At 39.2% G+C, this 24,396-nt stretch overlaps 1 protein-coding gene and 1 long non-coding RNA gene across 8 annotated transcripts in view; one reads left to right on the top strand and one right to left on the bottom strand.

Annotated features, from left to right (window-relative positions):
* Positions 1–24,396, bottom strand: part of EPC1 (enhancer of polycomb homolog 1) — a 90,047-nt gene that overhangs the window by 49,453 nt on the left and 16,198 nt on the right. Inside the window, exon 1 of one of the 6 annotated variants that reach the window (XM_082739770.1) lies at positions 15,570–16,315. The exons of 4 other annotated variants lie outside the window; for them this stretch is intronic. In XM_082739770.1, the coding sequence (XP_082595896.1) occupies positions 15,570–15,722 (153 nt within the window). In that variant the 5' untranslated portion in view covers positions 15,723–16,315. Of the gene's footprint in view, positions 1–15,569; positions 16,316–24,396 lie in introns of those variants that run through there. One more of the 6 variants, XM_082739773.1, reaches the window with a different exon arrangement.
* LOC309869154 lies at positions 681–22,139 on the top strand. 2 transcript variants are annotated; one of them, XR_014314014.1, is made up of 3 exons: positions 681–1,036; positions 19,549–19,627; positions 21,129–22,139. It is a non-coding gene; the product is annotated as an uncharacterized lncRNA (long non-coding RNA). The 2 variants fall into 2 exon arrangements; XR_014314015.1 differs by lacking the exon at positions 681–1,036 and adding an exon at positions 15,402–15,490.

Below are 24,396 nucleotides of genomic sequence, written 5' to 3'. Positions count from 1 at the left end.
GTCATGACATTTTCTCTAGCTTAAACTTTTTGGTGTAATTATTAGAATGTCTCATGTTCTTCCTAATCTGACAAAAATATACAAAAATTATACCTTAAACCCTACTTCATTCTTCACTCCAAAAGCAGAGATAGTTAAAAGAGATATCTGATTACCATTTTAGAACACAAAAAAATCGTGAAATACCTAGATCTTCTCAGAACACAAACATTAAGAAACATTTGTGTCAGAACAATATTAAGTGCTTAAGATACAACTTCGTTTCTGTGTTCAAAGGGCTTTCAGTATAAGAAAAACTAATATAGGGGCACCTGGGTGGCTCAGTGGGTTGAGGCCTCTGCCTTCGGCTCGGGCCATGATCTCGGGGTTCCGGGATCGAGCCCCGCATGGGGCTCTCTGCTTGGCGGGGAACCTGCTTCTTCCCTTCTCTCTCTGCCTGCCTCTCTGCCTACTTGTGATCTCTGTCTGTCAAATAAATAAATAAATAAAATCTTAAAAAAAAAAAACTGATATAAGTGAATTTATTTTCTACAAGTTCAGGTTTTGTATGACAGGGCTTGGGAGGTGTGTCCAGAAAGGCTTTATCAAAGCTGACTGCAAACTGGAGTTTGTTGAGTGAACCCATGGAAAGAAAAGAGGAACAGTGTAAGCAAAGGCAGAGCTAAGCAACTATTAAGAACAGTAAGCAGTTTAGTTAATTGAGCAGAGGGTTTCTGGTAGCACACAGCAGAGATGACGGTGTATCACTTCCAAGATACGGTTATAAAAAGACTGCAGCTTCTGTTTTAGGCACTCTCTGACATAAGCACACTCTTTCTATTGCATCATCTGCTCTGGGGAAGCCAGATGTCAAGTTGGGAGAACAGACGGGTGATATCTGGCCCATGTGATGAGAAACAGAAGGCTCCCGCCAACATAAGTGAGCCTGGAAGCAGAATTTCCAATGGAGATGACTGCAACCCTGAACAGCTTTCTGTAGATATCCAGCGAGAATCACATAAAAAAGCAACTCCTAGATTGCTAATCCTGAGAAAAGGTAGGTCATATTGTTTTAAGCTGCTAGGGTTTGGATAAGTAGTTAGTTATGCAGCCACAGATAACCAACACATATGCTGTTATTGGGTCCTCACTATGTAACAAAAACTGAAAATGTCAGAATGGCTTTGGAACTAGACCATGGCCTCTAAGGACAGTATTAGTGAAGAAGCTGTTAATAAAAGCTTCATGGTGTTTCCTTTAAGAACAGGGATGATTTCTGCAGATGAAGACAGGAAACACTGTTACCTTTAGCTATGTGAAAAGTAGAAAAATTTACCTAATAAAGCAGGTGATTTAGCTAAGGAGATTTTAAACTGAGAGCTGAAAGTACGGACTTGTTTTTCTGCTTTATACGGTAAAAAAAAAAAAAAAAAGACAAAAAATAAACTGAATGAAGAACTGTTAAAGAGCCAGGACTCAATGGTTTTGAAAATGCGCAGTTTCTCCAGGATGCAAACGCTGAAATTTAGAAATGGACTCTGAGCCAAGATAAATCCATGGCACTAACAGAAAAATGTGGTCTAAAACTAAATGGAAGGAGTGACTATAAATCTTTTGTTAAAAATCTCAGAAAGATCAAAGACTTTTCCAGATAAAAGGCCTGGTAAAGAGAACTACTCACTTCAGATTCTCTCAAACAAAAAAGGAGGCTTGACCGTGTGGTCTCTCAGCAGCAGCTCAGGAATAGTAAAAGGCTTACCTGGACAAGTACGGGTGTGGCATTCAACTAATAAAATAGATTCCAATAAAATACATAGAAGACCCACAAACTTTTAAAAAAAGAATTACATATTCTGAAACACAGCCAACTTGAATAATAGACAAGAGATAATACAGAATGAAAAAAGATCTTCAGAGTCCCAGAATGTTGGCAGGAAGCAAGCTAAGAAAACTCAGTAACACACACGTTCTACCCTTCATGAAAAAGGAGTGAGAAGAGGGCAGAACCAAATGCCCAAAGGGCAAAGCTGAGGTTCTTATATAAATTATACTCAGGAACTGACATCCAACCAAGGAACTACTGTAATTGTGTAACTGGATTTCAAAAATGCTTTGGACCAGGAACCTTGTGTCTACCATGCTCCGCCTTCTGCCTCCTGGTTTGAATGGGGAATGCTTTACAGGATTATCCTAAGCCTTACCCAGTATAGTGTTTTGGGTATGTGAGGGAGGGGGGCAGATATTTCTCTTTGGCTTAAAAGAATGAGAGAAATTTGAGAAGCTGTACCTAAGGAACTACATCTGAGCAGCATGAATATATCTGAAATGGATTTGCATGAGATTCTGGACTATAAGCTGATACTATAATGGGATGTGAGACCTGTGGGGCTTTGAAAGAGAGAGAGTATTCGAATGTCGGTAGTTTGCCTCCAATGATCCGTATCCCCTGGCATTCACAGCCTTGTGTGTTCCCTCCTACACTTACCAGACTTGGTAATTCCTAGCCCCCAGAAACTGCGCGAGATAGTGTTTGTTGTTTTAAGCTACTAAATTTAGGAGTGATTTATTATGCAGCAATAAATAAGTAAATACTATAGAATGTAAGCAGGGGAAAGGGAAAAGACTAGAAAAAGAGGTCAGATCATCAGGGCCCGGGAAACCCTGTATGGAGTTTTTGCATTTTATTCTATCAGAAAAAGGAAAAATTTATGGATTTTAGATATTGAGCAACAACCAAATTCAAATTTTAAAAAGATCTTCCTGATAACTTTAAGCGGGGTTATAAATTTGAAAACCAGAGTAGGGAGATCAAGTAAGAAACAATTATAAATCTTTTAGACTAAGAGGCTGTCTGTCCCTAACCTTTTAACAGGAATTCATAGATTCAAATGTATAGATTTGTGTGAAGGAACAGCCTTAAAAACTGTAAAATCACTGAAGCGTACAGAACCTGTTAAAAAGTGCAGAAAACTTTTTCACCTGATGAATTCTTCAAAACACATTTTAGCATTCACTAGGAAACCAATCATGCGTTTAAGTTGAGAAGACAATCCAATTGGCTGACACACTTGTCTACTTAAGGCCACGTTTTTGGCTACCCTGCTTAGTATTTCACATCCTGTCATAAATACAGCTACAGGTGTATCAAAATCCATACTATCAAAATACTCCATAACAAAAATAATTTGTTATGATGGAAATTTGTTGAAATTTTTAAAAACAACCTAAAAACATGTTTCTATCCTTCAAGCCCGAAAAATCCTTCAAGGACTAAAAGTGAAGCTAAAATAGTAAGTTAAAAAGATCTGAGCACTTACTATATGCAAGCCACCATGCTATACTTTACACAGGATCTCAATCAGATCAGACTTGGGGTTAAGTGCACAACCAGAACTTTAACTAAAACCTAATTACATAGCTCATGTTTTGAGCCCAGTTGAGAAGGTATTTTCCACCCTATCAGACCTAATGCTCCTTTTTAAATTCTTTTACTATTCTATTTTACGCATTTTAAAAAGAATATTCAATCCAAGAACGTAATTGCAAAACAAAGGAGAATAAAAGGAAAGTAATTTACAATAAAGTATGTACTACAACATGTAAATACTTGGGATATTACCTAGGAAGACAAAATGGAAGCCATCACAGATGCTACATGTTTACAAAGAATCACTATGAATGTAACAGTTAAAAAAGAACAGACGTTCTCCTTTAGGTCTGTTGACTCAAATCCCCAAAATGATGTTGAAGAAATTATTTCCAAAATGGTAACAACCCCTACAAAAGTTCTAAATGAAATACAACATTTCCCTACTTTATATATATAATATATATATATATATATTACTTTATATACTAACAGCAATCCTAGAAATGTTAATACATGTGTAAATATATAAAAATACACTGCACAAAAAACACTTTACATGTAAAATGAAATTAGGTCAAGACTCAGATAATTTACAAATGGAAATTTAACATGTTAGGATATTCTGGGGATAGTCAAAATTGTAAGGGCAATTCTTTGCGTTGTAGGGCTACCCTTCGCACAGTGGAACTCACAATGTTCTTGACCCGAAAAGCATCTCCCTAAAATTGTGACTATCAAAGGCGTCCCCACAATTTTCCAGAATGTCCTGAGGATGAAGAGAATACTACAGTCCCCATGGAGAACCCCTGATGAGAAAGGAAAGTTCTCAGATGCTCAATAAGAACCCCAAAGGTCCACTTACTGGATCCTCGATAAGTATACTGTACCAAAATCCTTCACTGTAAAGGTATTTACATAGAGCTTCACAGTTTTTACAAATTTAAGGTTTGTGGCAACCCTAAATAGATCAAGCATATAGGCCTCATTTTTCCAACTGCATTTGCTTATTTCGTATCTTTGTGTCACATTCTGGTAATTCTCACAATATTTCAAATTTTGTCATTATTATACTTGTTAATGGTGATCTGTGATCAGTGATTACAATTCACTGAAAGCCTGAATGATGGTTTTTCATCAATAAAGTATTTCTGGGGGGCTTAAACTCATGGCCCTGAGATCAAGACCTGAGGTTGAGATTAAGAGTCAGATGTGTAACCAGCTGAGCCACACAAGTCCCCCAGTAATGAAGTATTTTTAATTAAGATGTGTACTTTTCTTTTGACATGTTATTGCACACTTAACTGACCCCAGTACAGCGTAAACATATATAACCCACATACTTAAGAGATGGGTTAACTATTCATCCTCCTTGCTTTTAGTGAAAAGAAATCCCATACCATTTTGTCTTCACTGTCCTTTCAAAAATCATAACCCCTCTGAAATTCATACCATCACTTCCCAAAGCTGACTTACACATCTCTTAGTCAAGTCACAGAGCTCCCAGTCTTCTTCTCAACTACTAACACTCCTCTACCATCACGACTTCACCCACATTAATCTTTTCCTCTATTCCGCCTTGGGCACCACTTGTGATTATACTCTAGCTCCTGCCTTCACTGGTAATTGTACCACCTCTGACATCTAAAATCAAGCATCTCACATGCTTAGTTTGTGACTACCCTCTCCTGACTTAGTTTCGCCCAATCTAGCACATCCCTCCCACAGAGCCTTTTATTTCAGTGATTCCTACCACTCCCCCACTATTTATCAGCTCCCTGATGTCCTTTCCCTCCCAAACCAGCTTAGATTCCACGGTTTATCATGTGATCTACTTCTCATCCCTCTCTTCTTCCTCTGTCCATTCTGGGCAAACCCTTGCCCTAGAAAAACTCCTACTGTATATCTAGTTGGTGCTTGAACTCAAGTTTAATGCTTGCATTCAACTGCTCAAGTGAGCCGACTGGTCTCACTTGAAATGATCATAAACACCGAGCTGTCCTCTAGTCCTTCAATCATACCGCATTTCTCTAGTAAATCAGCGTTCCTCCACATACCTTCGTCTCTCTTAAGGTCCCCCCCACTACTCTGAGGTGATGACCTCACCTCATACTTCACAGAGAAAATAGAATCATAGATGAATTACCTCATTCTCCCACTGCCAATTCTAATAACAGATCTGCATTTCCCCATCACATATCTGCCTTACTTTTAAAGAGGAAGAAGTACTCTAATGAATGACCAACTGTTCTAATTAATGACCAATCCCCACCATGAAACTGATCCAGGAGAGACAGTTTGAAGGAAATAATTTTAGAAAACAAAGTGCCGAGCAGAGAAGGAGACAGTCATTTTATTCTTTTAGACAACATCATTACAACTAAGTCTAATAACTACTTTAACATTTTTATCTACTAATTCGATTACCTGGGTTATTTCTGTCTTTTTCTGTTATTTTTTCCCCTTGGTTGTTGGTTGTATTTTCCCATTTCTTTGCATGCCTGGTAAGTTTTTAATGGATGCCAAAAACTAAGTTTTATGTTGTAGGACCTTTCAGTATTCCTTTGAACATTTCTGGGCTTTTTCTGAGACGCAGTGAAGTTCTCCAAAATTAGTTTGATCCTTTTGAGAATACTGTTTAATCTTTGTTAGGCGGTATCCAGAACAGTCTTTAAAGCTAATTGGGGCCTACTACTAAGGAAGTAACTCTTTTGAGAGCTTTTATCTGACAACCTGTGTATTAGGATGTCTTTTTGCTCTGGCTATTGAAGACACAACATACTCCTTGCCCTATGTGAGCTCCATGTACTGTCCCTCCAAGTTCTTTCCAACTGCTTTTCCCTCAGCCTCTTTAGTTTCCTCACAGATAGGCTCTGATCAGTTTTTAGCCACACTCAAGGGGATCTCTAGAACTTGGTGCATGTCTGATATCCTGCCCTAAAATCACTTCAGCATCCCCAAATTCTGAAGCCTGAATTTTCTCTCTTCAACTCAAGGAGGCTGGTGTCAGGGTCTATTTGCGATCTCCCCTACGTCTGCTTACAGCCTGTAAACTCTCCGAGTAGACAGGGAAATCAAGGGCTATCTCTGCTTCCCTCATTTCTGTCCTATCCGTCCTTTGTGCCTGCTGGAAATTTGTGACTGATTTTTTTAAAAAATTAATTTATGTTAGACAGAAAGAGAGGGAAAACACATATAGACAAACACGGAGGGGCAGAAGGAAGAGAGAGAGAATCTCAAGCAGACTCTGGAGCCTGGAGCATGATGTGGGGTTCAATTTCACAATCCCAAAATCATGACCTGAGCCAAAATCATGAGTTGGAAGCTTAACAGACTGAGTGACCTAAGCACCCCATTGTGACTTATTTTTAAAAGAAATCATTTTGTTGCTCCCTAGCCCACTCCAGCCACTGTCCTTTATCTGCTTCTATATTCGCCATGACTCTTTTATCTTTCATTATTTCTTCTATTCTCACTGGGTTTTCCTTCCCATTACTCCACCAAAATGGGCCACATCCAATCAAACAATCACCCTCCCCTTACTCATCTTCTTAGTGGACATAGTTAACCAAAGTCCCTCTTTTTTGTGACACGATCCTTATTTTCTTCCTACTTCTCTATTAGCTACTCCTCTAGCCGAGCCCCAAGGCACAGCTTTAAAAACCATCTATCTCCCAAAGACTTTCAAGTTTATAGTACCAACCCATGACTTCTAAATTTTACAGCTGTAGTACAGACTGTTCTAATGCACTATGTTCTTACATAGCCAGTTAGTTATGGATAAGAGGCACTTCAAACATGTGCATTCTTTCAGTACCCTCCCTCCTCCAATTTTCCTATCTCAGTAAGTGGCCCAATCATCTACCTATCCAGGTGCTCAAGGTAAAAATCAGGAGTTAATTCTTGATTCTCCCTCTCTCCATCTAATACATTCAGATTCACCAGCAAGTTTTGCTGGCTCTACCTTCAAAATATACCTCAAATCTATCCATTTCTCTTCATCTCCACTATCACCACTCTAGTTAAACTCACCATCAACTCTCATTCCTGCCAATGTGGCTCATTCTCCCACATGGTGGCAAGAATAATCTTGAAAAGATGCAATTCATATCATGTCATTCCTTTGCCTGAAATGCTCTAATTGCTTACTTCATTTCAAAACAATACAAACTTCATGTAGTAGCCTAGAATACAAGCCAGGTATGGACCCCTGACTATCCTTGGTCTTCAGTCTCATACTACTCTACCTTTTTTCACTTTGCTCTCATCATACTGGCCTTCTACTCCTCCCTCAGGCTTTCTGCATCTATGGGTTTCTCTGCCTGGAATGTTCTTCATCCAGATCTTCAAAGGGTTGGCTCATTCCCATCATTCAAGTTCCAAATCCATGTTCCTTGACCACATATGCAAAGAAAACTCAATCTTCCTCCTTCCACCTGAAATTAGGTTGTTCTACTGCCACGCAAGTTGTACTTTTTACTTTTATTTGCCTTCTTTTTTTGGTGTTCTCCCATTAGAATTCATTCAGTTAAACAAATCAAACCCTTATTACATCCCAGGCACTATTCTGGGTGCTGAAAACACATCAGTTAAAAAAAGCTAGACAAAAATTCCAACTCTAATAGAGCCTACTATATATTCTAGGACATAAGATTCATGAAAAAATGAACGCTGTTTATTCACTGTCATATCCACAGGGCCTGTAACAGTCGTTGCCTCAAAGCAAATGCACAACAAATATTTGCTATAAAAGTGAATGAAAATGGATTATCTCCATTTTCTCAGTCTTTGTACAGCAAACATACCTCACCTCAAATACCTCCACTTATCTACTAGAATAATGATCACGTTCTTGCTTTAGACTTCCAAATAGCCATATTTATATTTTGTTTCCCTTCACCCTCCATTATATTACAGGTAAAACACAAATTTGCAACCATCATTGTAAGATTCTGGCTCCAATTTTGAATTCTCATAACAATAAAAGCATTGTGACTATAGCACCCACTTAGATTCTTTAAATCCTTTATAACTTGTGAGCCTTCCTAGACTAAAATGAAACTAATTATCCATGCACCCAGACTACCTTTATTTCTGTGTAAATTATGTTTATATAATATGCAAATAAAATCATTAACTAATTCAAGATTGAATGACTTTTTTATAACCATATAAAGCACATCTGGAAACAGACTTGAATTTATTGGTAACATAATACACTCATTACAACAAGAAATTATCACAGCCTTGCTTCATTTTGCAGTTATGAAAACCTCAGTACTCGGGTGTGTACATGCATGCACTCAACTGTTGGAACCTGGTTGAAGCCTTGAGTCTAAGGCTGATTTTCCCAATTATTACCTAAGTTTATAAAGACACCCTTTTTGCAAATATATACAACTGAACAAGAAAAGAACACATCTAACACGTTCACATCAGAAAATCCCCAAACACAAGGGATTGCGTAAATGTAGCTGTTCTTCAGAATCAAGAAAAAGGCCATTCTAAACATTCAATTAGTACTTGATAATAACAAAAGTCATCTACACAGCATTTTTACATACCCTGCCTTATTCACTCCTTGGAGCTACCTTGTAAGAGTAAATTAGAAGACCACAGACACATAAAAGACTAAAGTTCACTCAGTAAGGTTAAGTGATTTGTCAAAGGCCACAAAAGCCAAACTGCATTTTCTCAGAGAATATACGACTGCTACTTGTGATTTCACAATTATGAAAATAATTAATCCCAATATATAAAAAGATTTGAGACTGTATTAAATCATCAACAGGATGCTTTATTTTATTTATTTTTAAAGGAGATAGAAGTTTATTGAATACACCGCAGGAAGCAGCAGGCAGGACAGCAGAGAGACTGTCTGCCCATCCACAGGATGTTTTAAACCTCACATTATCTTTGCCCCTGGATTCACTCTAAGGCCACGTTCTATTTCTTCAGCCAGAACTTGCTATACTGAAATAAATTCAAACAAAATGATTTGCTTTAATATGTTACAAAATTCAGAAAACAATGCCACCACGTATAACTGAAACTGAATAAAATTTTCAAAGATAACTTCTTCAACAATAAATAATTGAGGAAGAGTTTTATCTTTTGAAGAACTGATTATACTCCCATTTATCACAGCTACAATTCAAATAATGGGTCACAGTACTCTTAATTACAACATGTCTTTGTTTTCATCCACCCTACTACTAGGAAGCTGGTGGATGAAATTCACTTCATATACATTTAAAGGAACAAAGTTGGGTCTCCATTATGTTTAAAATAACTGTAATAGCTCAAAATCACTACCTGTAATCACAGGCATTAAGTTACATAAACTTGATCAGGAAAGACTTGCCCCAATGTGTAAATGTGCTTGAGTCAACACAGTTAGCTTCAAGTAACTGATGGAAAGTAGTTTTAGCAATTTATTGAAAACATCTGAATCATTTTTCTCATTGATTTCCCAATAAATGATATATTCTTACAGAAAAGGCATTATAAAATACTAACATAAATCATACCTTAAGGATTCAAAAGTTTACTTTAAAAAGTAAAAAAGACATACTCTAATCCCTGTCTTTAGAAGTATTTCATATTTTCATACCACTTTTGCACCTAAAAACTCACAACTCATTTTATTCCCAAATTACAACATAAAATTCTCTTTTCCTTGTTGATTCTTAAGAAGCAGAATTACAAACTCTGCCATCGTTCCATGGTATTACTGCTCCTTTTATAAAGCCATCTTTTACTTTAAACTTACTGTTTTAATCAACTGCTTATAACAAATACCCCTAACTTTTCAGGAAAACTGAATCATATAGTCAGACTCCACATTTTTATATATACAAACAAAACTTGTCATTAGCAATGTACGTACATACACACATTAATCCTTCATCTGTTAAACTTTACTACTACCACATACCATGATGCAAAATGAATGCAAAATATAAAAACTAAAATCTTGTTTTTAGGGGTGTTGATTTAATATTCAATCTAACCACAAACCTATGAATGTGTAAACACAGGTTATTATTCCTTGTTTACAAAATTTAAGCTATCTTACATTTAGATGGTACTTTTAATTAAGTACTGTTAATTAGGAAAAAGAAATAGCAGTTCAGCACAAACTCCATTACAGATCACAAAGCATTCACAAAATATGATTAGATAAGTAAGCCTGTCAGTATCCATTACTATTGTTTTATAAGAAAATGAAGTCTAAGAACAAATGACACTAATACAAAATTTTAAATATTAAACAGGACACTGAAATAAGAGCTCTTTAGGCACTTAGGAATTATAATTTTCAAGAAGCTCCTTTGGCAGTTAAGAGTAGTCAGTCTCTTCCTAAGTTGCCTATTAGCTTTTTTCAATTATCCTTCTCCTATTAATAAATCTATCTAATTGTCATACTGATAAAATCAAAATAACTTCATTTGAAATTTCTAGAAGTAATGCTTAACCTTGAGCTTCCTGCTTCATCTCATTATCAATACTTTGAGAAACTGATGAAAAATAGGAACTTTTCTCCTAAAAAAAAATACCATCACAAAATTTTACGTGCGTACTGTGGGAATTCATAACTTTCAAGATTATTTCTAGCAACCCTTAAAACACTTAGAAACTTCTACTTAAAAATATCTTGGTAGGGAGGCACCTGGGTGGCTTAGTGGGTTAAGCCTCTGCCTTCAGCTCGGGTCATAGTCTTGGGGTCCTGGGATCGAGCCCAGCATCGGGCTCTCTGCTCGGCCGGGAGCCTGCTTCCCCACTCTGTGCCTACTTGTGATCTCTGTCAAATAAATAAATAAAATCTTAAAAAAAAAATCTTGGTAGGGAGTGGCACCTGGCTAGCTCAGTTGGTAGAGACATAGTTGAACCTTGATATTGGGGTCATAATTTCAAGACCCATGTTTGGGGTACAGCTCACTTAAAAAAGGAAAAGAACAAATAAAATGTAAAAACTAAAAAATCTTGGGAGGGTAGAATTAAATTTTACTACTGCTTCTCAGTTATCTTTGGTTTAAAATAGACTATTTACTACTTAATGCAAAAAAAACCTCTCAATTTCTTTCTAATGCAAACCATTTGAAAAAATTGAACCTTGCTCCTACAGTAATTGAGATTTCACATATTTTCTTCACTTTCAAGACAGAAGGGAGAAAGCAGGATTAACTTTACAGCTTCAAATACAAGGACTAAAAGCTCTTAGTTAAAAAAATTTTAACTTTCTTTCAAAAAATGAGAAATCAAACTTTTAAGTTGATCATTTAAAGTCCTCTAATTTTTTTATAAAATAGAAAACTACTTTAAGTTTTGAAAATGTAGTACTTATTTTTCCTCATATCAAAGAGATGTACATATTTCCAATTTCCCCCTAATTAAAAATAAAAAAAAAAAAACCCTGCCCACTTTATAAATAATCCTTAACTTGGGTTTAATAACATTGTATACAGGACCAATAATGGAAGGTGGTAGTCTTAAGAGGGGAGAAAAGCAGGTGTAGGAGACCATTTTGTCTGGTTAGAACCCTATTAAAACAAGGTGTTGGACTGTAATGGCTAGACCCTACTTCTGACAGTCTCAAAGGTGTCTGTATAAAGTACTATCAATGTGATATCATTAATGTCAATTATATCACATACCCTACCCAAACCAGAGTAGATAACAGAACTAAAAAGGTTAACTCCACTCCTAATGAAGCCACAACACCCTAGACATCCCAATGAAAATGTTAAACTACTGGAACCAGGTAGCTCCAATTTGTTGGAGCTTTAATATCACTTTAAAATCCATGTTTTCAGTGTGTCTTTCCTAAAGGGTAAGTATCCATATGGGAAAATTATAATTTAACGTAAAGCTCCACTTTTGACTAACATAAGTCAACTTTAATAAAAACCTATCAATAGTACTGACATCTTGGAAAAGCTATCTTTTCCATTAAAAGTGAAGCTATGGCACTAAACTCAGTATTTGAACATTCCTAACTTCAAAGTTATGATCTCAAATTTAAGATTATAATTTAATAAAAATGTTCAAGTACTATAATGGTGAAACATCTGCCCTCTCCACTTGCTTAATCTTCTATCTTTTAACCCCCAAAGGGACTCATTTATCTCATTTTAGAGCTGACAGTCTTTTGATTTCCTATTTGAAAATTGCCTCAGGGGCGCCTGGGTGACTCTTGACATTAGCTCAGGTCTCAGTCTCAGGGTCCTGAGCTTAAGCCCCATGTTGGGCTCTGCCCTGGGCATGGTGTCTACTTAACAAAAAGTTATTTTTTGATTTGGCAAGTTATAATGTATTACAATGTATCAATTCAAACATTTAATCCCTTAACGTCTAAAACTCAGTCATGTCCTTCAATTTATTACAATCTGGAGTTATTTTTCAATCCTACAGTAATAAAAATAAATTTTAAAACTGAGTTAAGTCGTTTTTGGGTGGGGAATTGAGGATTTCTGCTTAAAATTGTTTCTTAAAAATTAAGAGGCAGGCCTAATTAAGTCAATGTGTTCATCTTACATTACTAAAATTGGTTAAATGGGAGTACATTAATAAGTTTTATTTTCAGTGTTAAAACCTAGGATTTCTGTTATTCACCATAGAAACAAAATACGGTAAAAATTACCAGACAGTTTACATGACAATTTTGCGGATACATTTTGATCATGAAATGCTTTCTTAATCAAGTGGTGTATACAAAACCATCCTCATTTAAGTCTGCCCTATTTTTCATGATCAACATACCATTATACTTCTTCTAAACTAGACTCTCAATTCAGGTTCTAGAGCACTCCAAGAGACACCATAAATAATGCATCAGTCAAAGGCAAAAGTTTGTTTTAACCATTCATCTTTTTAAGAAGTATATCATGCTTCAGCAAATTATCAAGAAGTTTTGTTTTTCTAAGGTTAGCTCAAAATTCAAATACATTTATGTTTAGTCTACATTTTCAACAGCATGTATCATGCTACTTTTAATAGTGTCTTTCATGGCCTGCTACTACTACTGACAGCATGAACCGCAGGACTGTACAGCAGCAGTTTACCTGGTACTGTTTACATCCTATTAAATTCGGTATCTGTTCCTGAGGTCTATGTTTCACTGGTCAGAGTTTTGGTTGTATGTAAACTGAAACAAATTTAAATAGATGATGGAAAAAGAAGTCTGAAGGAAAAAAGTCCCTGATGTCCCTGAGAAATAGACTCCACATGTTACTAACTAATGATATCCACTGCACTGTAAAATGTCAAAATTATTTCTGTGAACAAAATTATCTGTAAAATTTAACAAGTATTAATACTTCAGTTGAGCTCAGCTCTGATTTCAGGTTGTACGTCTTGGACTGTTCTAAGTATTCACAGAAGCAAGACTCAACTAAATGTCTAAAGTGTACTGTAGTGCTACTTTGCTTTTATCAAGGCTCTCCCCACCTTCCCTGGCTGCAAAACAAGAACTATAAATTAAATTCCAAGGCAGTGTAACACCAGCACCCCAACTTGAAAGTATTATCTGTAAAACTTATAAACAGAAACAAAAATAAAACCAAAAGACAAGATTCTGCAGTCACAAGTACTTTAATTTTTTAAAACAAATCACTTATTAAAAAATAAACAAATGGCACCAGTCTACTCTAAAGTTGATACATGTAAAATAAAGAAGTTCCGTCTCATAGATAAAGGGCTGAAAAGTCAGTACTACACTAGACAATCTCAACTACTACATAAACTTATCACTTGGCTTGTCTATAAAGTTAGATTTAAAACACTACTCTCAAAAGTAACATTTACTGTCACAACTATTTTACTTGAAAAGGTTAAGTAACCCAAACAGTTTAAATAGCTTTATTTTCAGAATCAACATTACAAAGCATAATTTCTACATTTAAAATTCTTACAGTACCAAATAGAAGTATTACAGTACAATTTTCCACAACAAAATTGTAGCACACAAATCCAGCGACTCCTTGATTTCCTTGAACTGTCAATACACTGCACCCTGTTTAAATGGCTGTACCTGAAAACCAAGGTATGCAATTCCTTAGGATTAGAAGTCATCAAGTTATACTGTCAAGGATCTGGGGGAAATGAGAGGAAGATTCTATTATCCTGGTGTCTGAACCCAATTTCTACAGCAAGGTAATGCCACAGCTATGATAAAATGTCCATTAGGTGTAAACAGTTGAATACGGACACCCACCCGATTTCGACATCTCAATGTTAAGATTTCTGTAAATGAACTCAACTTTAGTTCAGTTATCGATAAGGACCCCCTCTTTCGAAATCTATCTAGATCAATAACATCTTCTTAAATTGGGTCTTCTCTTCCCCTATGTTGAGAAACCAGAAAGAAGGCGAACTTACACTTTATTTAAAAAAAAAAAAAAAAAAGGCAGTAATAAAGTTACAGGCTTTAGGAAGAGCTACGTACTCCAAAATAAGTCTGCAACATAGTCTCAAAGATCAAAGAAAAGTCAGGAATAGTTTATGACCCTCCGATTAATTAGAACTGGGGAGGATTAAATGCAAAAGTCCCAGAAAGAGGATATTAAGTCTTATCTTCAATGAAAGTCAGTCATCCGGGCAAACACGCCGCACCCTCGACATTCTACTGCAGGGGGTGAAGGGAATATGAACCTCACAGACGTGCTGTCAACATTACAGGCCCCAGTGAGCCCAGCCACCTTTCCAGGCCAACGGGAAGTGAAATTCCCCCACAGTGCACGGAACCTGCGCTCCGCGGCGCCAGCAGCGCGCGAAGACCGAGGTGGCCCTAGAACGCCACCCAGCGGCCTGCGGAGAGGGCTGCAGGCGGGTCCTCCGCGGCTCCCGGCTCGCCGCACCCCCACCGCCACCCAGCCCGTTCCCCTCTCCGGATGCACAAGGCCCAACCCAAGAACTAAGACCACAAAATGGCTGCCGGCAGCTTCGTCACGTGACCCCTTTGTGCCTTTCGGGCTCCCGAACTCCGCGGGACCCGGGTACAAGTGGCCGGGGTCCGCGGGTGGCCTCAGAGGAGGCCCCGCCGGGCCGCGGCGGCCGGGGGTCGAGGCCGGGGGAGGCGGGGTAAAGGCCCGGCCGGCGACAGAGAGTCGGCGGCGAAGAGAAGATGGCGGCCATTTTGTGTGGGTAGGCTGCTCCGCCGCCGCCGCAGGCAGCAGAGGGAGCGGGGCCTGGCGCTGGGTCGGACAGGGGAGTTAACACGTACCGACTCCTCTTCCTTCTCCATTCCGGTGGGCATCTGCGGCACGGCCCGGTTTATCGAGGCGTATTCGTGCAGGTCGGGCAGATCCTCACAGCGGAAAACCGGCAGCGGCTTCGAGGCGTCTAGCGCCCGCGCCCGAAACGACAGTTTACTCATCTCAGGCGCAGCAGATACCTCTCCGCTCTGGGGAAACGGCCCCGGCCAGCGGGATCATGGAGAACCGGGGGTTCGGTCCCCACTCGCCTACCGCTGCCAGGGACTTGAGGGGCGGAGCGCAGAGCCCGCCGTCCGGGTACTAACACCAGCCGGGAGGGTGGGAGGCTGTGCCGCTCCGCTCCTCTCTCGCTCGCTCTCTTCAATACGCCATGGCCAACATGGCGGACATTAAAACTCCACTGTGCGCTCTTCAGCCAACCCCAGCCATTCCCCACACTGCATCGCGCAGCGGCGCGGGCACGCGGGGGGGGGGGGGGAGCGCGGGCTCGAGGCCGGGCGCCGGCACGGAGCGCGCGTCCCGCCAACCCCCGGCGCCCGCCGGCCTCGCTGCTCGCGGCCCCCACCCTCTGCGGGCCCGGAGGCGGACTGGCGGGACGGGGCAGACTGGGCGCTCGGACGCCGGAGCCGGCTCCTCCGTCCTCCTCTCCCTCTCGGGCACGCGCTCACTTTCTCACGCTCGCTCCCTCCCAGCGCCGTTTTCTGACAGGCGAAGGTGCAAGCAAACTATCTCCACCCGCACGCCGGTTTTGCGAAAGGCAACGGCGGGAGAATTGCGGGGTGGTGCTATTGCCCCGGGGTAGGCGGGCTCGGCACCTGTCACCCCCGCCAGCTGCCGGCGCGAGGGGCGGGGGAGACGCCGGGGGGCCAAAGCCGCCCTGGGTGGGGGTTAGGAGGGGCGCTCCAGAGGCGCAGCGCACCGATGGGAAATTCAGTGGGTGAATGCATGTCTTAGCGGGCTTTCAGGTCTTTAAAACAAAAATACAAACGGAATTAGGGGCAGAATGCCTCTTCGGGTGAACTTTTACCAGCGATTATGTTTACGTCTAATGAAACTCTGGATTATAATATTTGACAGGCTCAGCCGCAAACCATTGGTCAGTTCCCATCCATTGGGCTCAATATAAACGGTAGACATCCTACTCTGCTCCAAAGTAGGGTGTTGTTGTTTTTTTTTTTTTTAATCTTGCATTTTATCCACCCATATTCACTCTTATTGTAATTGAAGCAAAAGGAGTTATTATCGGACACTGTTACCTTAGGGGGGGAAATTGTTGAAGCAAGACCTTCAGAATTTTAAAGCCAATTCGTTACATGTAGTAGCTCATGATTTTTTTTTTTTTAACTGAAGAAAAATGCTGCTTCGACATAGCCATGGGTTCCACTTATCACTTGTTTTCTGAAAAACTTTCTAAAATTGAGTCCTATAAAGATCTGTAGTGCTCCTGTCAAATCAAAAAAAGAAAAAAAAAAGGCGGGGGGAGACCGTGTTGTTATAGAAATTTAGATGGATGTCATCTATTAATATTTGGTTTATAATACACGTGAAAATTGGTATCTACAAAGCTCTTTCCAGTGGGTTATTTAAAAAATCCAGAAAGACTGTTGTGGTGGGTTTAGTAGGTTTGCCAGCAAAATTACAAACATTCACTGAGACACAAAAATGTTTTATAAGTCTGGTTTTCTTCCTGGGGGCTACATGGCAAAAATAATCACTATTCTTAAATACCGTGTTGGATAGGAGCTGTTACATGCTTAAGGCACATAGGCAAACTGCTGTCTTCCAGGTTGGTTTAGCTACGCTCTACCAGGTGGGGAAAAGACAACGAGTGCACAGATTGTAGTTCTCGAAAATTACCCCTCTAATGAGGCAGAGGGACTTTCACCTACATTTCCTATACTAAGACTGTGCAGTGAGCAAACATTTAGGAGTCCTCATGGTCTTCTATGTATACTGCTGATTGTCACAGAGCTCTCGGAGAAGGACCTTTCGATGACAACTGCCACACCTGGAGTGTTATGATGAAAGCGCATGCATGCTATTGTGGGAACAGGCAGGAGTGGCACCCAATGCACAGGCAGCGGCTCTAATGAGAGGATTCAGGGAAGGCTTTTTGGAGGAGATAATATCTGAGTCAAAATTGTGTAGGATAAGTATGAGTTAACCTTGCCAAAGAATGAAGAGAAGGAAAAGTATATTAGGCAAGGGAAGCAGCATGTGCAAAGGCAGCCACGAGAGCCCATGTCATATTCTGGGAGCCTCAAGAATTGCCAAGCATACTGTGCAACAGACACGTATTTAGGCAGGTTTAAGAGTTCTGGCTCAATATTCGTAGAGTAGTCCTCTCCAGCCTGCAATATGAGATTTCTGAAAATCCTGCAAATAGAATTCTGTTGACTTTACGGACTAATAAGACTTTCTAGAACAAAATAGGGTCTTAAATTATGAATGAACCACCAAGGAAACAAATACAATATTTTTCAACTGCATTAAAATAACAGCTTATGAATAACATTTTCTTCATCCCTAATGGGCACTGTACAAATCAGTTCCTTGCTCCCTAGAAATTCTAGAATCACCCTCCATGGCAGGTTTGGAGATATTTACAAATTAAGCTTACCTTTTTGCAGATAATAAACCTGCTGAGAGACATTTTCTTTTTGCATCAATTCTCCATCCGGCTCAATGCCCTGGATTTCTGACTCCTAGTTCTGGTTTCCCAAGGACCCAAATGCTGGAGTCCCAAGCCTTATAACTCAACTCACTTCCCTCCGTCCTAAGGGGCAGGAGTGCAGTAATAATGGTTCAGGTTTCAATGTAGGGGATACAAGTAAGATTCTGACCAAAGGATACCCAGTTAACCAAATGATCAGCCCAAGGCAGTATGGTCAAGTACAGTGTTATGGAAGTTCAGAAGGAAAAGTCAGTTCCCGCTGGGCTGATCGGAGAACATGGAGAAGATAGTGTGTGATTTGGTTGTGAAGGATGACTAATATTCCAATTGGCAATGGCAATGAACTGGTAGAAGAAAGGGTATTCATGGGAGAAAGCAACTGTTTGAACAAAACAGTGAGAGGAGGCAGCTGGCTGGTTTATGAAGATGAGAAGGCTTATTTGGCTAGAATTCAGGAGGAGACTCTGACAACAAACCAGGTATATGATAAAATGGGTAGGAACTTGGGTTGAAGGAATAGGGGTAGAAAGAGATAAAGTTTTAGTGGTGATAATAATTATAATATCATCATGCTCAAATGTGCTTCATTTCAATTTATACCAAATACAGAACTTCTGCTGAAAACAACAAAGAATGTGTGAAATGCAACTGCTCTGGCACTACTGTTGGCTATATATAATAAACCTGAAATATGGTTCTGAATTTTAGTTCATGTCCAATATGTGCCCAAGTCTTATTATTTATTCTTGGACATTGTATCCAGGATTCGTTCCCTTGTTTCCATTTCCATTGTCTCAACCATAGTCCCAGCTCTCATCACTTCCCGCCTAGAAATGACCTCCAACCCAATGCATCCTTTATTCATGCATTCCTTTGATAAGCTGTCCTTAACCACCTACTTTACAGGAAACTGCAGGTACTCTCATAGTGACTAGTGGTAATCAGCAGTGGCTGGATGAAGCTTTGTTTCCTGGGGATATCAAGAAGAGAGTACAAACTGCCCTTCAGGAGTTCATAGTGCATGCCACCAAATCAGTGTGCCTAAATCCCCACTCCATATGTATCCTCCCCTACCGAAGCCACTTATTTATATCTGCTCTTTGTTTTGCCCATTAGATAAAGCCTTTGGGGGGTATATCGTTGTTAGGGTGCCTCAATAACTTTGACTAACTCTGTCTAACATAGTTTCCCATTACTGCCCAAGACACGCTCTTCACTGCCTCCTAAGTCACACCACCATCTTTAGAAATCAGCATGTCTTTCCTGCCTCCAGATTTTTATTCATTCCTTTCTCTCTATTCTCCCCCATCCAGCTTCAGACGGACTATATATTTCTAGCTACTAAAATGCTACCTCACAGAAATGTTTTGAAGATTCAATAAAACAATCCATGTAAGTATTTAGAATGGCCTGTGATCCACAGTAAACCTTCAGTAGTGGTAAACTATTGTTATTATCCTCCAAAATCCAATTCAAATATCATGTCCTCCATGAAATTTTGACTACTGAATCTCTCCGGGTTCTAATTTCCTAATCTGAAGAGAGGTTAGGTGAATTCAAAATAATTCTTCTTAAGCTTACACCATTCTTTCTCCTTTCTGAACTCCTATTATTACACTTTCAATCAGTAAGAATAATAACCACATTTACTATGTGGCAGGCAATGCAGAAGTACATTTTAAATGCATTATCTCATTTAATTTTCATGGGAATCCTACAAGATCTGTCCTGTTAGAGAGGTTGCAAGACTAGCCTATGGTCATGAAGTTGGTGAGAGGCAATGCTGAGATTGAAATCCCTGGTGTCTAACTCCAGAGTGAGGCACCCATAGCCAGATTATAAAGTGAACTGAGGAGTGAATGAGAGGTGAGGAAAGATGTTGAATATGGGTTACCCTTTTAAGAGCCTTAGCAAGGAAGGGAGGAGACGCAGAGACAATGGGGTAACTATTTGGGTCACAGATTTTGTTGTTTTTGAAGGTGGGAGAGATATGGGCATGTTTGTATGCTGAAAGCAAAAAATGATGTAAATGGATTAACTTTAGAGCTATCTTCCTTTGAGGCAGGAAGGAAGGACAGCAAGAATGGATAGTGATCCAAAGAAGTTAAACTCTCTGATGGGACAGTAAGATTTAAAAAATCATGATGCCAATTTTGCTAGCAGCCCTCTAGATTCTTTGTGTTCCTTCGAGCATTCAATAAATATTGACTGGATGTTTACTAAGAACTAGGTAAAGCAGCTTGTGCTGGAGAGTAACCTATTTAATCCAATGACTGGCACTTACTGACAGATTATACCTGTGTACAGGCCAGGTGTTAGTCCAAGGTTGTAAGGGGCAAAGGCATAAAAATGAGAGAGTTGTGAGACACCAGAGGAGCAGGCGGAGGGGAGGAGGAGGAAGAAAAGGGAGGCAGAAGTAGGGAAAGGGAAGGTAGTAACGCTTAAGGTGCTTTACAGTCTCAGCACATAAAATGTATTATATTTGACAATTTGTTCTACTAAGCAACATATCCAAATCAGTATGGTATAAATGGTACATGGGGCAAAGAAAAGAAACTTGGAGAAATAAGAGAAAAACCATTAACAAAGTAGAATTTTACGTTGGAAGATTTAAGTCAAATTTATTAGTGTATGGTAGACCAAAAAAGACTGACAGGGAAAGGGGCTTTCAAGAGAGACTTACGTGAGTTACTATTGCTTCTATGACCCAAGGAAGGAAATCATTTTCCTTTTGAAACCTGAGGCACAGAATTATATTCTCTATTACCTAATAAATTAGGACTGTTGAAATTAAAGTTCTACTTTCACTCTATTCTTCTTTGCGATACTGTGAGTAACCGTTGTGCCAATTACTTAGATAAGCACTCTGAATCCAGTTTTTCCTCTCTTCCAGAATAGGGAAGGGAAAGTGAATAATCTCAACCCCATGGATGGAGATTATAGGTGTGAAGAATGACTCATGGAGTGAGAAGAGGAGGGCACGGAGAACAGAGCCGGAGGAATACCAACATCTAGGAGACAGCAGAAGCACAAGAGCCAGGGAAAGAACAGAGAAGGAGGGACAAGAGGCTGTGAGAAACATGAAAGCCAGCGGAGGTCCATATTTCAAGGAGGACCCAAAGGGTCAACGATTAGGACCAAAAATGCCAATGAGGAGGACCAAAACGTTGGAGGTTGTCCCTGGAGATCACTTTTTATGAGGACCCTGTGGGCGGAAAATATACTCTGGTGAGTTGAGACGTGAATTGGAGGAGGCATGGCTGAGTGGTGCCTGAAGAATGTTCATTAATCATTTACCAGGCAAGCCAAAGCCAAGTAAAATTTTGAAGTGATTTCCCAGTACTTTTCTGTGATACTATTAATGTTACTTGCCCACCTAAGTGAGAGTACCTCCAGGCCAAAAATCAACTTAGCTTCAGGACATACCCAGGGACAGAGCAGCTAACATCACCAGCACCTCCCACATTAGACATATTAAGAGAGAACGTGTTCCATTATTTCACAACAAAATCCTGGTTACGGGAGGAAGTAAAACTTATCTACCATCTTTAAAGTTGCAGAAGCCAGTGAACAAAAAACCGACCCAATTAGTGATAAGGATATACGTCACATCCATATCTTCAGATTTCTTCTGAATTAAGTTTCCCAAACACTAGACTCATCAGCCAAAAAACAACACGGGTGCACTGTGGTAGAAAGTGGACTTGGGGGACGCCTGGGTGGCTCAGTTGGTTGGACGACTGCCTTCGGCTCAGGTCATGATCCCGGAGTTCCGGGATCGAGTCCCGCATCAGGCTCCCAGCTCCATGGGGAGTCTGCTTCGCTCTCTGACCTTCTCCTCGCTCATGCTCTCTCTCACTGTCTCTCTCTCAAATAAATAAATAAAATCTTTAAAAAAAAATAAAGTGGACTTGGATATTATATTTTGGTTTAATTGATTTCTTTATACCCAGGTTAACACTTTGATATTTTTGTTTCTTCCGGTCTTTCCTGGGTTTTCTTTTATTTTTCATTTGCTTGTTTTGTAATATTGGAATAATAATGAATATTGTTTTGTAGTCCTCACTTCCAAATATAATCTGAGAACATTCTCACCTCATTAAATAGTTTTGTAAGATTATTTTTTGATAGATACTTATCCTATGTATATACCATAATTCCTTAAGCGTCCCCTCTTTGGGAGGTTTACAAAGTGTACTGACTTTTCTTTATTATAAAGAACACATATTGCCTTAATAGAACATTTAAAATAAACAATGGGTTTGAATTTTCATGGCTTAAGGCTCAGAATATCTGCTGTTCTTTATTTTTTATTTTTATTTTACTTTTAATTAGTTAATCAATTAATTAATTTTGGTGGGCAGCAAGGAAAGGTTTAAGAGATAGCAAAAAGACAGGACAAAGCTGGGTTGCCCTGTTTTTTTTGTTGTTGTTGTTGTTGTTTTAAGGATTTATTTATTTATTTGAGGGGGCAGGGAGAGGGTGTGAGCACATGGCACATGCACGCAAGCAGTGGGGAGGGGCAGAAGGCAGGGGAGAGAAGGCGAGAGAAAGAGAGAAGTCAGGCTGACTCCCTGCTGAGCACGGAGCACCCACTAAGGGCTGGATCCCAGGATCCTGAGATCATGCCTGAGCTGAAACCAAGAGCAGATTGCTCAACTGACTGAGCCACCCAGACACCTCTACCTTTCTTTGAATAACAATACGGCCAAATCGGCGCATATGAAGGTGGACGATTTTACTGCCATTCTGAGTTGATGGCAAAATACAGGTCTTCAATATCTTTTTTTTTTTTTTAAGATTTTATTTATTTATCAGAGAGGGGGGCGGGGAGAGCGAGCACAGGCAGACAGAATGGCAGGCAGAGGCCGAGGGAGAAGCAGGCTCCCTACTGAGCAAGAAGCCCGACGTGGGACTCGATCCCAGGACGCTGGGGTCATGACCTGAGCCGAAGGCAGCTGCTTAACCAACTGAGCCACCCAGGCGTCCCACAGGTCTTCAATATCTTAAAAATATTTACGGACTAAAATGTAAGTATTTCTTCCCAGATATTAGTTCAGCGTTTTTCAAAAGTATGATCCATAAAACATTAATCCCAGAGGTTACATTCTGAGATGAGGTACATAAAAAAGTTACATATAAAACCAGTAAGTTAGAAAAATACTGTCTATCATGTTTCTTTTAAAAATATGGATGGGCTCACAAGGCGTAGGATCAGGACAAGTCCTGCAGAAAATAAATCTATTTACTAATGCTTATCACAGTATTTTTCAAATTTATCAAACCATGCAACCTCTTACGATATACTATTAATTATCTCCTTTAATTCTATAAAATTATACTTTGGGAAATTCTAATCTAGGCAACACAGGGAAATGAAAGTTTTCTAATCAAATTTTTCATTTAATTGCTTAAGAAGCCTGACATGCTAACTTTGAAAGAAGCATAAAGATCTTATAAATGCAAAGTACTATCCTTATTACCAGGATAAAAATCTTTTTTTTTTTATCCTGCTAAACAGTGCAAAATAAGACATTTAGTGTAAAACTGAACAGAATTCTAACCAACACAGAATTAAGCAGATTGCTACTCTTTAGCAATATATTTGGTATTTAATACCAAATTAACCAAATTGTTCAGCCACTTTTCTTTCCAGAGGTTTCTCTATTAAAAACAACATGGTAAGCCACTTTGATTCAGATTTTTATTCTAACTTAAGCTCTTGGAGCTGCAGTTTCTTCATCCATACGATAGGAATCAACAGAATCTACTGTTTAGGTTGATACATTGATCCAATAAAATCATTAATGCAAAGAGTTTATCATGAATCTGACACAAATATAATGCTCAATAAGCATGGGTTATTTTTAAAGGACATTTTAATCCTATTTTATCCCATTACTCATTTTATTTTTCTGGGCTCCCCTATCCCCCTTATATACAGTATAAAACAAGATTAATTATAAAGGCTTTCAAAACTCTTAGCTGAGGCAGCAAAACAAAACCAAGCTTAAAATGGCCTCAAATGAAACCAAAGACCTATATTTGAGTATATATACATATACACAGATACACATATATAACTAATTTATATAAAACATTATACTCATTTTCTAGAGGTTTTTTTGTTTGTTTCCCTTTAGTAGTTTTGTTCATTCCTA

This window comes from Mustela nivalis (assembly GCF_964662115.1).
Source record: "Mustela nivalis genome assembly, chromosome: 7".
In the NCBI taxonomy this organism is placed as follows: domain Eukaryota; kingdom Metazoa; phylum Chordata; class Mammalia; order Carnivora; family Mustelidae; genus Mustela; species Mustela nivalis.
The sequence above is the reverse complement of the archived record's forward strand: the minus strand, read 5'-3'. Positions and strand labels throughout refer to the sequence as shown.